Genomic DNA, 13660 nt, shown 5'->3' on the forward strand with positions numbered 1-13660 from the left:
AAATTGAAATATGCAGAGCAAGGTGGGCGATTATACCGCACCACCTAAAATTGCAATGAAATTAAACAGCAGGTGAATTTAAATTTGCAGAGCAAGGTGGGCGATTATACCGCTCCACCTGAAAAATTTGCAGTAAAAGTAGATCTGCAGTCCAAGATAGACAATGATACCGCACCATCTTGGATTGCAGTAAGATGAAATTTGCAGTTCAAGATGGGCGATTGTACCGCACCATCTTGGATTGCAGTAAAATAAATACTGGGTTAGTAATCAATATCCAAACCAAACAAGTAATCAAAGATGTATGTAACCGCTAGTTGGAGAACTACAAGCAGGCATGGAGCAAATAGTTCGTCGCGAGGGTATACCGCGCAGTTGAGGCAGAGGAAGAAGATGAACAAGAAAAACCTTAGAGGAAACTTTTTTTTTTTCGTTCGGCGGAGAGAAATGAGAGAATGATTTCCTTTTTGTTTAGTGAATGTAAATGAGACATGATTATATTTAGAGACTCGTGCTGATAACGTGTTATAAATATGTCAAAGTTAGAGAGATAACCTTTATAGTGAGTGGAACGAAGCAGAAGTAAAATATCACATTGTAATTAAAACACAAGGAGTTGATAAATTAAGGAGGGAGGAATGGATGATATTATTGATCTGTTTGTTTTCTATCTGTTTTTCCGTATCCTTTGATTGCATTCGAGTGCTCTATTTATAGGGCAACTCAAACAACCGTATTAATTGCATATGGAAATTTACAGCATGCAACCTTTGACAAACATGATCTCCTGCATCCAAATTCACTTTCCAATTTGCATGGTCATTGAAAACTTCTACAAATATTTTCAGTTTCTACGTGGGCATTCAATACCCACTAGTATTTTCAACAAAAAATAATTTGTAAGGGAGTTTGCAAATAATTATAGAGAGGAGAGAGACGGACATTGACAATCGAACCAATATATATTATATAATTATATTTGATTTGGTTTTGTATTATTGAACATACTGTGTTGTAGTCCCGATTTCCATATCGAAATTTCGGGTATTATTCAGTTTCCATTACCGAATAATTCAGGATTTTCAGGTTTTGTTTTTTTTGAGTTTGGTTCAGATTTTTCGAATCGGATTTCTTTCCTACCCTACAAATAAAGTTAGAAATATCACATTACTTATATATAGCAAAGTGATGTAAGCAGTACACATCATTGCTATGCAAATTTTTAGTTTGATATTAAAATCTCTCTCAGTTTTTTTCAATCAATAATTAAAAAAAAAAAAAACTAATCAAAAAGTTAGCTTTTCGATAATAATCGTAGATGGACTTTTTTTTTTTTTTTGGTTGTCCTGTTTGTGTACTAGCGAATGGGTGGGTTCTTTTCAAACAAATTTAAAATTAAAAAAAATATATACGAAGGCAACAGGTCCAAAAGAGAGCCTAATTGGAAATGTAATAAACACATACCATTTATTGCTTAGGGAAGGTCAATATACTCTGCGCAATATCCCTATTCCTCAAACACACATTATTGCTAGGTTTTGTATCTTACATTGTCCAATGTTTTTATTGATTTTACGATTACATAGATATATAACAACGAAAACCTCTTATTCATATCACACACATAATATTCTATGTTTTCTTCTTTTATCCATAGAATTCAGAAGATAAGCGAGGTTTGATGAGAATATTGAGTGGAGTTGCCTTAACGTTGGTCAGTCCAAAACTCTCCGTCATATCAATTGGTGCACTCGACGGGTTTGAGATTTCAAATGCATGTAGAAAACTAGCCAACGTATATTGCACCAATTGAAGGCCAAATGCCATACCAGGGCATGATCTTCTACCACTTCCAAAAGGAATAAACTGAAAATGCTGACCCTTCAGATCAACATCCTTGTGCGTGGTTAGAAATCTCTCTGGCTTGAACTCTAATGGCTCGGACCAATTTTTTGGGTCAACTTGGATCTTCCAGAGGTTTGGGATAAATCGGGTGCCCTTTCGGATATGGTAGCCAGCAATGGTGCAATCTTCCTCGAATACACGCGGCCCTGATAATGGTCCTGCTGGGTACAAACGTAACGTCTCCTTTACAATAGCTTGGATGTAGACCAAGTTGCTCAAATCTTCCTCACTCACAACTCTTTGTCCGCCTATTTTGGTGTCCAGTTCGTTTAGGGCTTTTTTCATAGCGTGAGGGTGGTTCAGCAATAACGATATTGCCCACGTCATTGTCACCATGGTGGTATCGTTACCTCCTGCAATAACAGTCTGCCAAAAAAAATATTTGCTTGATTGATTAGGGGATATCTATATTTAACATCTATACATTCTTTAGGTGACGAAAATAAAGAGACTATTTTTATAAATCACATCTTGTAAAATCAAAGAATGTGGCGGTTAATAGTTGGATTCTATTTTTAAAGGTTTAAAGAAAGAATCTAACGATCAACCGTCATATCATGTGGTCTACAGAGACAGTCTAAAAAGATAATCTATCTACCATCACCTATTGGTGAGCACTCAAATATGTTGCATGAGTCATACATAAAATTGGAAATCATATGTTTTCAAAAAAAATTCTTGTCTTATGTTTTCATTTTCTTTTTATAAACCATGCATTTAGGTTAATTAAGTATTGACACTAAAAATAAAATCTTGATGTGTTGAGTGTCTTAACTCCAGCCTTTTATGGTTAATTATTCGCCTGCAAATTAATGAATTATATGTACGTACCAAGCTTGTGGCTTTGACGATCGTATCAGCATCAAAACCGCCAAGGTCTGCACCATCAAGCACAGAAAGCATCGCATCCATGAAGTCCTGTTCTCCTTTTGCATCACCTTTTGCTCTCCTCTGCTTATGCTCTTCAAGCCACTCTGCAGCAATTGCGTGCATTTCCGTTGCACTTTTCTTCATCGCCTTCTCATATCCACCCCAATCGAACCACCGCAGATAAGGAACTGCATCACCCACCAAAAACATGCCCATATAATCAAATAACTCCTTCAATGCAGTCTGAACCTTAAGCGCTTCTTTCTTCTCATCCCCAGTGGCAGCCACGGAGTACCGCTTTCCGACCACCATTTTAAGAATCACGTTCAGCATCATGTCCCCAAGCCATGGCTTCAGGTCTACAACCACTCCATCTTTCGAGCTCTCCTTCTTTGTACTCCAAAGTTCGTATAAATCTTTCAAGAAAGCAGTCACTTCATATGCTCGAATGTGCTTGAGCAGCTCAACCTTCCGGACTGAGAGCAACTCCAAGGAGACTAGCTTGCGAATTTCTCGCCAATAGGGTCCAGATGGTCCGAACCCAAACATGGCGTAGTCGTAGCTAACGTGGTCTACAACCACCATCTTTGGGCGGGAGAGTGAGCTCACGTCTTTGGTTGTGTAGCATTCTTTTGCGATCTCACTGCTGCTTATCACCAAAGCCGGATGGACGCCAAGGCGGATAGTAAAAATGGGTCCGTACTTGTCCGCCATGGCTCCCAAAGTTCTGTGAGGAGGTATGGAGTCTCCAAACAAAGGAAGGTGACCAAATATAGGCCATCCACCCTTGGCTTCAGGTGGTGATAATTTGCCCTTGTGATTTGCAGCTCTCCATCTTCGTGATAAGTAATAGAACACGATGATTACTGTGAACAAGCCAGCAGTGATAGAGTTTGCATATGGGAGAGAATCCATTTTTGCAACTCAATCATTAGAAAGCTAGAGGCAAAATGATTTTTATTGAACTGGGTAAAGGCTTAAGTTGATTTGCCTTGTCATACACACACGTATATATAGGAGTATGGGCTTTAGTACGAGATATTTTTCAGTGTGATCCAAACACAGGGTGTTACACCATATGTCATTATATAAATAGTGAAATATGTGTGTTAAAAAGTTAATAACTTAAAAAATAAAATTTTGCACCATTTATATAGAAACATGTGGTGTACTATCCGTATTCCGGTCACAATGAAAAATTTCTCGTTTCGTACATATGGTTGTTTTGAAATAGATAACTCTTTATCTTCGAGGCATGTTGAGGGGAGAAATGAAAAAAAATATGACTAACTAAAAGGTAAAAGATAGATTGTCGTTGTTTTTTTTTTTTTGAACAAAAGATATTATCTAAATTAAAGAGGTGGAGAAGTGGGCTAAGCTTCACAATAGGTTAATAATAATGTGGTTCAAATTTTCCTTTGACAATAATCAAACATAGAAACCCACATAGAATTAATTGTGTACATCAAACATGCAATAGGAATATTTTAAGCATTCGAAAAATGTAAAATATGTAAAGTATAATTGATGAATTTGCTTATGTGGATCTTAGTTATTAAGAGAAAAAATTATGTTGGGTTCTACGTAGAACATAGTGCTGGGCATTTGAAAAAAAACCAACTAAATTGCTCGAATTGCACCCGCGGCTTGGTTTGGTTTTGTTTTTTTTTGTTTTTTTAATTTTCAATGGCTAAACCAAACCGCACCGATCTTAATCGGTTTGGCAATTGGTTCCCAAAATTCTTATGGTGCGGTTAACCAAACTGACCCGCATATATTTAATTTTATTTTTTAATCATAATTAATACGTGTAATAATATAATTGGTTAGTTATTTATGAGTTACCATATTTCCACCACATGAAAACAAAACTTGGTTAGTTTAAGAGTCTCTTTAGAGAAGAACAAGGGGACCATTTAGAGAAGGCAGCAACTGCTACTTTGGTGCTCCTCTAGGGCTGCTTCATTTGTGCTTTTTTTTGAGCAATTACTCATATTGATGCTTCGTTATGTAGCTTTTGGAAGACTTTCTCGCTTGTTAATGACGTGATTGATTACTTTTCAAAACTATACTCTCTTTAATTTTTTGAAAAAAAAAAACAATATTTTCTACACTAAAACCATCTCCAACCCTTGGGCTAAAACCTAAAATTTTTAGCCCAGAAACAGTTTTTCTGCTCCAACCCTTCTAGTCTACAATTTTAGCCCTAGATTATTAAAGAATGAATTTAGGCTAATTTTTTTTAAATTAACTTAAAAAAAATTATGTAGACTATCCTAAATTAATTTTATGAACATTTTAACCTAAAAATATTTAAAGTTCGATAAATTTTGAAAAATCACTAAATCAATACATGACACTCATGAAACATTACTGAAGAATATGAAAGTCATGATAGAGATGTATAAACTCAAAATACATGAAACACACAAGACACACAAAACTCATATAAAGCACATACAAAGGACATGATAGAGATGTATAACACACTAAACATGTGAAACACATGACACACACAAAATACATACCAAAATACATACAAAACACATGATAGAGTTTTTGGGTGAATTTGAGTTAAATAATTTTTTTTTAATTATTTTAGCCATTGGATTTAAATTTCAACCGTTAGATCTTTTTTTTACGATTCGATTTGATTACATTCAATCTCAGCCGTTAGATTCAATGTATTTTAAAATTACATTTTTTAATAAAACAAAATTTGAATTTGGACCGTTGGATCAACCAACGGTCCAAATATATCAGCAGTTGGATGAACAAAAGAGTCGTTGGGCTCCTGATTGTCACGCCCCAATCCTAACATACGTCCAAGATCGACACACTACGTCACCAAATACTCGTATATCTAACGTACCTTGCCTCATGGATATGAATAAACCACCACTCAAGGTCCAAATTGCGTAGTAATTTCCATATATTTTATGGTTGCATCTAACCTTCTCGTTAGACTACCTAAGTACCCTCAACAGGAATCAAGCCATTCGTAGTTCGTCACTCACTACCCATCTACATTTACCATAGTACATTCAAGCCGAAAGATATAACATTCCTCAATCAATCATTAGAACTTGACAAGTATGGAAGTACTAGATTCAAGGCTACATAACAATCCAATATGACAATCAAGGTTTCCATTCCACCCATCATATAAGTCACTATGTTTTCAACATAATATTACAATCCAGTCATGTAACATATCAAGGATCAACCAAGCACAATATTTCTCTAGTCACATTCATTAACTAATCTAATCGTATTAATAGCAACTATATCCAACGTCATTCCACAATCCCGTCAATTAATCAATTCATGAATCAAAGATGCACGATTTTAACCTTTAACTATATTAATCAACCAATGAGATAACATACCATTTCACCAATTCAATTAGAGAGCTTTGTATAATTCTCTACTTAGGTTATGAGTAATAACATGGTATATAAATTCACAAGGTCTATTGTGGGTAATTCCCATTCACTCGAATCTAGGGTTCTAGACTAATCTTATGGGAATGAGCGAAAGCAAGGATTCCGGACCACTCAACAGAATCCAACAACATAGGGTTATGAACCCCTCAACAGAAACAAAATATCAAGTATAGAATCATGCTTTATGAAATCATAATCAAGTCTCTGAAAACTGCGAAGGAGTCACCTAGACATCCAACGGCTTCTCTAATTCAAACCCCAAGATTCCCAAAAACCATTGTTCATATGTACATTAAAAACTAGGCTAAAGGGACGCAGTTCGGCCGAAGCCTACATCTTGGAAGCTATCTCAATCCAACTCAATGAAACCCGAGGTGGATATGATCCCGGACCATCACTCAACGGAATCGCGGAGTAGAAAGTATTCCGAACCATCTCTCAACGGAATTTGAGTGGATACGATTCCGGACCATCACTCAATGGAATCGCGGAGGGCCAACAACCATATATACAACGGCTCAAAGAAATAAGACAAGCACAAGTTACTTAATTTACAAAAGATCAACCAAGGGAAATAAGGCACAAATACTAAATTTAGAACGAATCAACAAAGTGGAAGATGAAACCATATCGAAACAACGAATCCCCATCACCACGGGTTAACGGTCTACCACTAGTCCTCACATTTCATCACAACATGTCAATCAAACCAATCAAACCATATTTCAATATATACATGTCAAATCTCATTTCATAAACTTAAATCATTGGCTAAACATTGAAAATAACAATTCAATAGAAAACATATTTATAAGACTAAGTAATATCCACATAGGATAACAATTACGAAAACAGGGTAATCACCAATATCACATATATTAAAGTCACTCACCTGAGGTCCACACTAACGCACTCTAGCATGAAATTCAAGGCATCAAGCTCTATCACTGCCAAAAACAAAGCACAAGTCCACATTTAGATTTCTCTCAATAAATTCACATACCTAAAACTCTCATTAGTCTCCCACAACGACATTTAATGAGAATCAAACCGTCAATCAAAGGTATGGTCCATGATCTTACATCACTTGCTCCGTAAGATCCAACCACTAGATTTTCACTAGTAAGTTCCTAAGGTCCAACAACTGATAATTGGGATGATCATAAAATTGTACGACGATCCAACGATCGGATTGTCGTGAATCGTGCAAACAAGTGGTGGTCCAATTTGATCACCACACAAAACAATTGAATTTCGGGAAACTGAGCTAGACATAGGTTCATATGGTCACTAGAAGGTATTTGGTATTTAGACAACACTTGTGGACGGTCCCATGCACAGCTACACACGATGCTAGTCATGGTGAAGGGTTTGAAAACCCAAATTTTCAACATTAACTAGATGAGCTCAAATTTACGTGGTAACTAGAGCTCAACAAGGGAAACATTAATCACAACTAGACCAATGACAAATTCAAACCGGAAACCATCCAAATTCATCGGGGAAAACCGAGTTTCTAGGGTTCTAACACCCAACTCTAAAATGAATACGAAAGCACAAACCAAGCATACCAACTTGAAGATTATGAAGAGTAGATGAAGTTTCATACCTCACTCGAAGGAAATGATTGCCGGAATCACCGGAAAAATGATAAAACCGTCGGAAAACCCACGGAAATTTGCTGCCTCGAATTGGAAAAATAGATAAGAAAATGGAAAATTTAACACTACAAAGATGTAGGGCTCGTCAAGAGCTTTTCATGGACACCAAGATCACCCAAAACGGAGCTCGGATAAAGGAGATACAAGCGGGTCAAGGGGTTAAAGGGTTGAAAACGCCCCAAAAACGGGTCAAAACCAGACCCCTCCTTCCTTTTTCTGAAAACTTTTCTCTTTCTAATTGGTCCCTCACTCTTTTATTAAGCTCACTTAACCTTTAACCCACATGTGGGAATTAAATAGTTCCCACAATCTATAGTTCACAACTTCAAACGTCCGTAACTATATCGTTATAATTCGGACTCACAAACGGCTTTCTCTTATGCGCTCGTGACTTCGAGACCTATTCAAAAACGTTACTTGTGACCTCAAAAGGTCAATGAATTTTAAATAATTATTTTCCAAACTTCACTCTTCGTAACTAGTTTAATTAAAATCTAAATCCAAACAATTTAAAATAAATTCTCGAGAAATAATATAAAATCTCAATAATACAAAAACGTAGATTATAAAAGTGAAATCCGGAAATGGGATTTCACACTAATGGTGGCCGACAGCTACCCTGACAGTGGGCCCTGTCGGGCGCTAAAGGCTTCAACCCGCGTGGGGCGTTTGAGGCACGTGGTTGGGCCGAGACTGGGCTGGGTTTTGGCGAGTCCACGTGCATCTAGGCTAAATCCTAGGTGGAATTTGGTTTTTGTTTGGGTTTTAGCTTTTAATCCACACATTTAGGTTGGGTTGGGTTGGATTTGGGGGAGAATTAAACCTAAAATTTGGCAATTAGCCCAGGGTTGGATTTGGTCTAAAAGAAATAGAATGAGTTTAGCCTCAAAATAAATTAACAATAATGTGGTTCAAAAATACTTTTGTCTATATTCTATCTATCTATCTATCTTTACAAAGTCAAAATATAAAAATAGTAACACATTCAAAATACTTGAAATTATGCTTTCCTTTATAAAACTCTTGAAAATGACAATTTAATTAATAATGACGTGTTGATTACTCTTCCAAAAATACTTTTCAGAAGATAGAAAAACGAGACATTGAAAATATTTAAAACTACCCTTTCCTTATCTGTTCGTTGCAACATGCAAGTAAGATGGGATTGTCTTCTGTGTGATGTGTGCATAATCTTAATATCGTTGCCCCCACTAAAATATTTAAAACTACCCTTTCCTTATCTGTTCGTTGAAAACGGTCATTCTATAACCTGCTAGGGGATGACCCACTGATTGAAAACGAATTTCAAACTTATATTTCATACACGGTACGTTTTGGATTAGATTGTTAACGCGTGTGTTTCACATGATAATGGTTAAGAAAGTTGAAATGACTATGTGAGTCTTTTCGATCTCTAAAAAGTAGACTATTGTGGCAAAGCCACCAAGTAAATTTTTTTTTATCACACATCGATGACATACTAATCCTTTTAGTCCATTTTGTGGTGATTAAGTTTGTGTCTAAGCTTGCTTAGATTTGAGTTCTCTATCACTTATTTTTTTTGTCCTTTTTCAATCCATTTTTCCTCTCAAAATCTTCCCTCTATGGTTGTTTGGGTAGTGTGGGGTGTGGCAAGAGATGGAGCTGAATTTTTATGGTGTGGGTTGTCTAGATATAATGCGGCTCTCGTCCATGTTAAATTTGCCTTTTTGAGCTTTGTGTCTTTCTTTTATGTCTCATGGTGACGTTGATGGGATTGATCATGATGAAATCGATAGCTTCATTGGTAGTTTTGTGTGCAAAGTCCTTATTGTAATGGTCACTATTTATTTATTTTGCAATTCCTCTTTGAAGTTGACGTTGCTTGTATATGTAAACAGTGCTCTTTACTAGTTTTGTTGGCAATTTTGTATGCAAAGTTTCTCATGAGGCAGATTTGAAGTGATTGAATTTTTAGTTGCCAAGATTATAGTACTTTTAGTTTTAGAGTGCTAGATGTGTTATCATGTTAGTCACACTCGAAGATCTGCCGATATGGTAACTATTAGATTGGTCAAGTTGGGTTTATTTTTTGTTTTGGAACCGTTTTGTTTGAGGATCATTCGAATTTGATCTAAGATACTCTATATGAAGTTTGTACTTTAAAAAAAAAATGCTAATCAAACCATTATCGTTTTGCCTAAAAAAATTCATTTTCTCTATAGTCTTGGTCCCACATGAGGCATTAAGACAATAATGTACTTTTGATCCCGAGCAAAATGTATACCAGAGCAGAGTTGGTGGCTCCCACCCCTTATCATCTCTTCTCAACGAAATAGCGTGGTAGGGAAAATAACATGCAGAGGATCAGAATTCATACTCATCAGTCAAATGTTGAAGTGAGGGGCATCAAGCTGATTGGTGAAAAGTGTGATATTTCTTCGACGACTACATGGCCTTATACTTATTATTTAAATTTATCCCATAATATTTTCTTGTCTATATACCATACGACATCGAGAAATATTAATGCTATTCTCTTAAAAGTACAACTCCAGATAAATTTTCTGATACTTTTTTTTTTTTGCATAATGATCTAAAATATTGGTACAATAATTGACGTTAAATTATGAAGTGATAAGAATTACTTATAAAATCTCAATTTAAAAAAAAAATTCTTAGCATTTCTCGTATAATATTGGGGCATTTCAATAGAGATGCATTTTCATTGGCACGTAATGGATGTGATCCAACGTACCTGGACTACAGCGTACAGACCCTACGTCAGCAAATTTTTGTGCAAGTTACATTATCTATGTGTTTGATTTCATGTGCAGGTTAAAAATAGGCTGCTGCTCCATCTTTTTGGAATTCAAAAAGAATAAATTCAAATGAAAACTAATGAAAATGGCTTCAAAACTTTGCGTTTTAACTAAAAACCACCTACTAACTTTATTTAATGATAAGGACAATAGAAAAAAAAAATACATAACAAAAGTTTGGTGCAACCCCTACTTACTACGCCAAGTACGCCCGTGAGGACTTTGTCAATTACAGAGAGGTCAAGGCCAGCGACGACCAAGCCCTCCATGAGCTTTTCCTCAGGGCCTACAATCACTCCCTATGGGTCCTCAACAAGGTAAATAATGGTGTATGATCCAAATGGATATGGAAGGAAAGGGTACAATGAACAAACTGAGTTCGATTTTTCTTTTTGGTCTTTTGTTGTGGTGAATGCTTCCATTGGTGTAAGCTAGAAAGATCTCACTCCCTAGTTCCCAACCCACTTTGGCCGTTATCAGTGTGGACGTAGTGACCTTGTTGTCATGTTCTACTTTCAAGTTTCTTTCTGAAACATCATTTTATTTTTTTTTGGTTTTTGACGCTTCCGTGTGAGTTTCTGGTGAACCCAATTGGGGTTTCTTGCGATTGTAGTACTCAGTGGACGAATCTACGACCGATAAGTTGAAGAAAATATGCTCCACTTAGCACGCCTGCCAAGTGTTCGATGTAATGCCTAAAAGATCACGAAGATATCCAGGCTGCAAAATGTGACTAAAGTTATAATAATGAAAAAACTTGAATTAACTGAGTCATCATCTGTGCCAATATATGTGGAATACTTTTGTCAAGTTTTCAGAAAACCTAATGCCAACATTGATAAAGGGAAGAAATAGATATTTGTTCAGAGTTCAAATTGATTTTGCATTTAAAATGCAAGAGAGAAAGGAACGCGTGTGCATAGCCACAGTGGTTGAAAGGATATGCAACACAACAGAACATCCACCATTGAAAAGGTGAGGCCCTTGAGGGCTTTGATGGTGCCCTCTTCTCCATTAGGCATGAATTCGCCACAGCCATCCGTAGCAGTCCCTTCTATGGCTACTGCATGGTTCTTGAGGCACTCCTTGTAGTAAGTTTTCATAAACAGTGTCCTAAGTTTCATAAATAGTGTAGTAAGTTTCATACACAGTGTACCGTGAGTCCGAGTCAGATTTTTTGTCCTTTTTATTAAAATTATGCTTTTTTCATTAAAATTTAGGATTAATCTCTGTTTACTATCCTGAAGTTTCGTGGTTTTCAATATTTAGTATATCAAGTTTTTTTCATCCTAGAGTCATACCTAAAGTGTAAATTTTGGGACAGTCTCATACATCCGTTAGTCAAACTGTTAATTCTCCCGTTAAGTGATGATGTGGTGCCCATGTGGACAATGACTGGGCGCCACGTGTCATTAAGAGGTTTCACGTGGAATTATTATTATTATTATATTTTTTGAGAATGACTTAAAAAAATTCAAAAAAAAAAAAAAAGAAAAAGAAAAAAGCCCGGTCTCCTCTCTCCCTCATCCCCCCGCACCTTCTCCCTCCCTTTTCTCTTCTGTAGCCCGCACCCTTTCCCTCCCTTCTCTCTTCTACAAACTGCACCACCCTCCCTTCTCTCCTCCTTCCTCCCTTATCCCTCCCTTCTCTCCTCTGCACCAACCCACCAAACCCTAGTTTTATAAAATTTCATCAAATCTGTCGCCAAGGGAGCCCGAGTGTGGGACGCAGGCGGATTGTGAAGGGAAGTTCACTTGTAGGTCTGACCCGGCTGTCGGGGTGCTGGTAATTAATGAGCAGGTAGACATTGAAGACAAAGACGATGATGCAGAGAACAATGGCGACGATGACGAGCGCGAGGTTGAAATCACCCATCGCATTTAAAAATGAGGCTTCTATATCAAAACGCCCTTAAATTCAATGGAAAACTAATGAAAAAGACTTGAAAACTTTGAGTTTTAACAATAAGGACAAAATAAAGGGTAAAATAAATAGTACCAGGTTTGACTTTTTAGTGTAAAAATGTGGTTTTTCGTTAAAGTGAACAGTACCACAGGCTTTTCGTTAAAACTCCCTAAATTCAAACTAGCAATGGATATTTAAAAAGAGAAATAAAAATCCTTGAATAAAAGAATAGAGATTATTTAAAATATAAGGGCAAAATTGAAATAAAGATTAATAATTTAAAAGATAATAAAAATGACGTGGAATGAACTTATGTCAACAATCACGAGAAATAGATTGTTCTTAATATTGACTATGAAAATTGGACTTAAATTAAATTAAATCCTATAATATTCAGGTTCTTCAGGTGACCCAAAAAAATGGGAATCACATGCTCAGACTCAGTCATTACATATTTTTTAGGTTTTTTTAATCCTAAATGATTCATGAAAATTGCATATAACTCCTCATTTTAGTCATTAAAATTTGAAATCAATGGAATTGGTCCCTGAGTTTGTCTACCATCAATCATTTTGGCCATTCCTTGAAAAATCTCTATTAAATAAGAATGACCAAAATACTCCTAGTTTTTATTAAATCATTTTAGCCCATTGTTTATAAATTGAGGTATATTTGTCATTTTGATCCTTATTTAACGTAATTTTGTACGGAATGACTAAAATGATTGATAGTGGACAATCTCAATGACCACTTCTATTGATTTCAAATCTTAGGGACCAAAGTGATGTGTTATGCAAATTTCAGGGACTATTTTGACTAATAAACTATCTTTTAATGGGATCGTATGGCTGTTAGTTAACTAAAGCTTTATTCGTTTTTAACTAAAGCTTGTTGAAAATATCAGCATTGTTGACAACGTTGGCTGATAATTGAATGCCCACAAATGGATTTTCAACATTGCAGACTAATGAAAATATTGGCAATAGACTTTGGAATTGTAGGAATCAAATTTTCAAAGTATATGCTGTAAATTTTGAATGTACAATTAATGGGTTTGATCGAAGCTGCTCTA

At 36.0% G+C, this 13660-nt stretch overlaps 2 protein-coding genes across 2 annotated transcripts; one reads left to right on the top strand and one right to left on the bottom strand.

Annotated features, from left to right (window-relative positions):
• Positions 1 to 1441: 1441 nt before the first annotated feature.
• On the bottom strand, positions 1442 to 3767 carry LOC103442020 (strychnine-10-hydroxylase-like). Its single transcript, XM_029107380.2, has 2 exons — positions 2737 to 3767; positions 1442 to 2271 (listed from the first exon to the last, which is right to left on the bottom strand). The coding sequence occupies exons 1-2, from the start codon at positions 3688 to 3690 to the stop codon at positions 1648 to 1650; spliced, it is 1578 nt and encodes a 525-aa protein (XP_028963213.2). The 5' UTR covers positions 3691 to 3767; the 3' UTR covers positions 1442 to 1647.
• Positions 3768 to 10599: 6832 nt separating this feature from the next.
• LOC114826325 (LYR motif-containing protein At3g19508-like) lies at positions 10600 to 11443 on the top strand. The gene is made up of 3 exons (XM_029106430.2): positions 10600 to 10605; positions 10860 to 11000; positions 11297 to 11443. Exons 1-3 carry the CDS (start codon positions 10600 to 10602, stop codon positions 11348 to 11350), a joined length of 201 nt encoding a protein of 66 aa, XP_028962263.1. The 3' UTR covers positions 11351 to 11443.
• Positions 11444 to 13660: the final 2217 nt, after the last annotated feature.

This window comes from Malus domestica, chromosome 08 (genome assembly GCF_042453785.1).
Source record: "Malus domestica chromosome 08, GDT2T_hap1".
Lineage (NCBI taxonomy): Eukaryota > Viridiplantae > Streptophyta > Magnoliopsida > Rosales > Rosaceae > Malus > Malus domestica.

Bases quoted from the DNA above. Each gene is read 5' to 3' on its own strand.
- LOC103442020 (XM_029107380.2), bottom strand. From the start codon at position 3,690: ATGGATTCTCTCCCATATGCAAACTCTATCACTGCTGGCTTGTTCACA. The intron at 2,272-2,736 runs GTACGTACATAT...TTTTTTTGGCAG, and splicing joins TCGTCAAAGCCACAAGCTTG to ACTGTTATTGCAGGAGGTAA.
- LOC114826325 (XM_029106430.2), top strand. The intron at 11,001-11,296 runs GTAAATAATGGT...TTGCGATTGTAG, and splicing joins CCCTATGGGTCCTCAACAAG to TACTCAGTGGACGAATCTAC.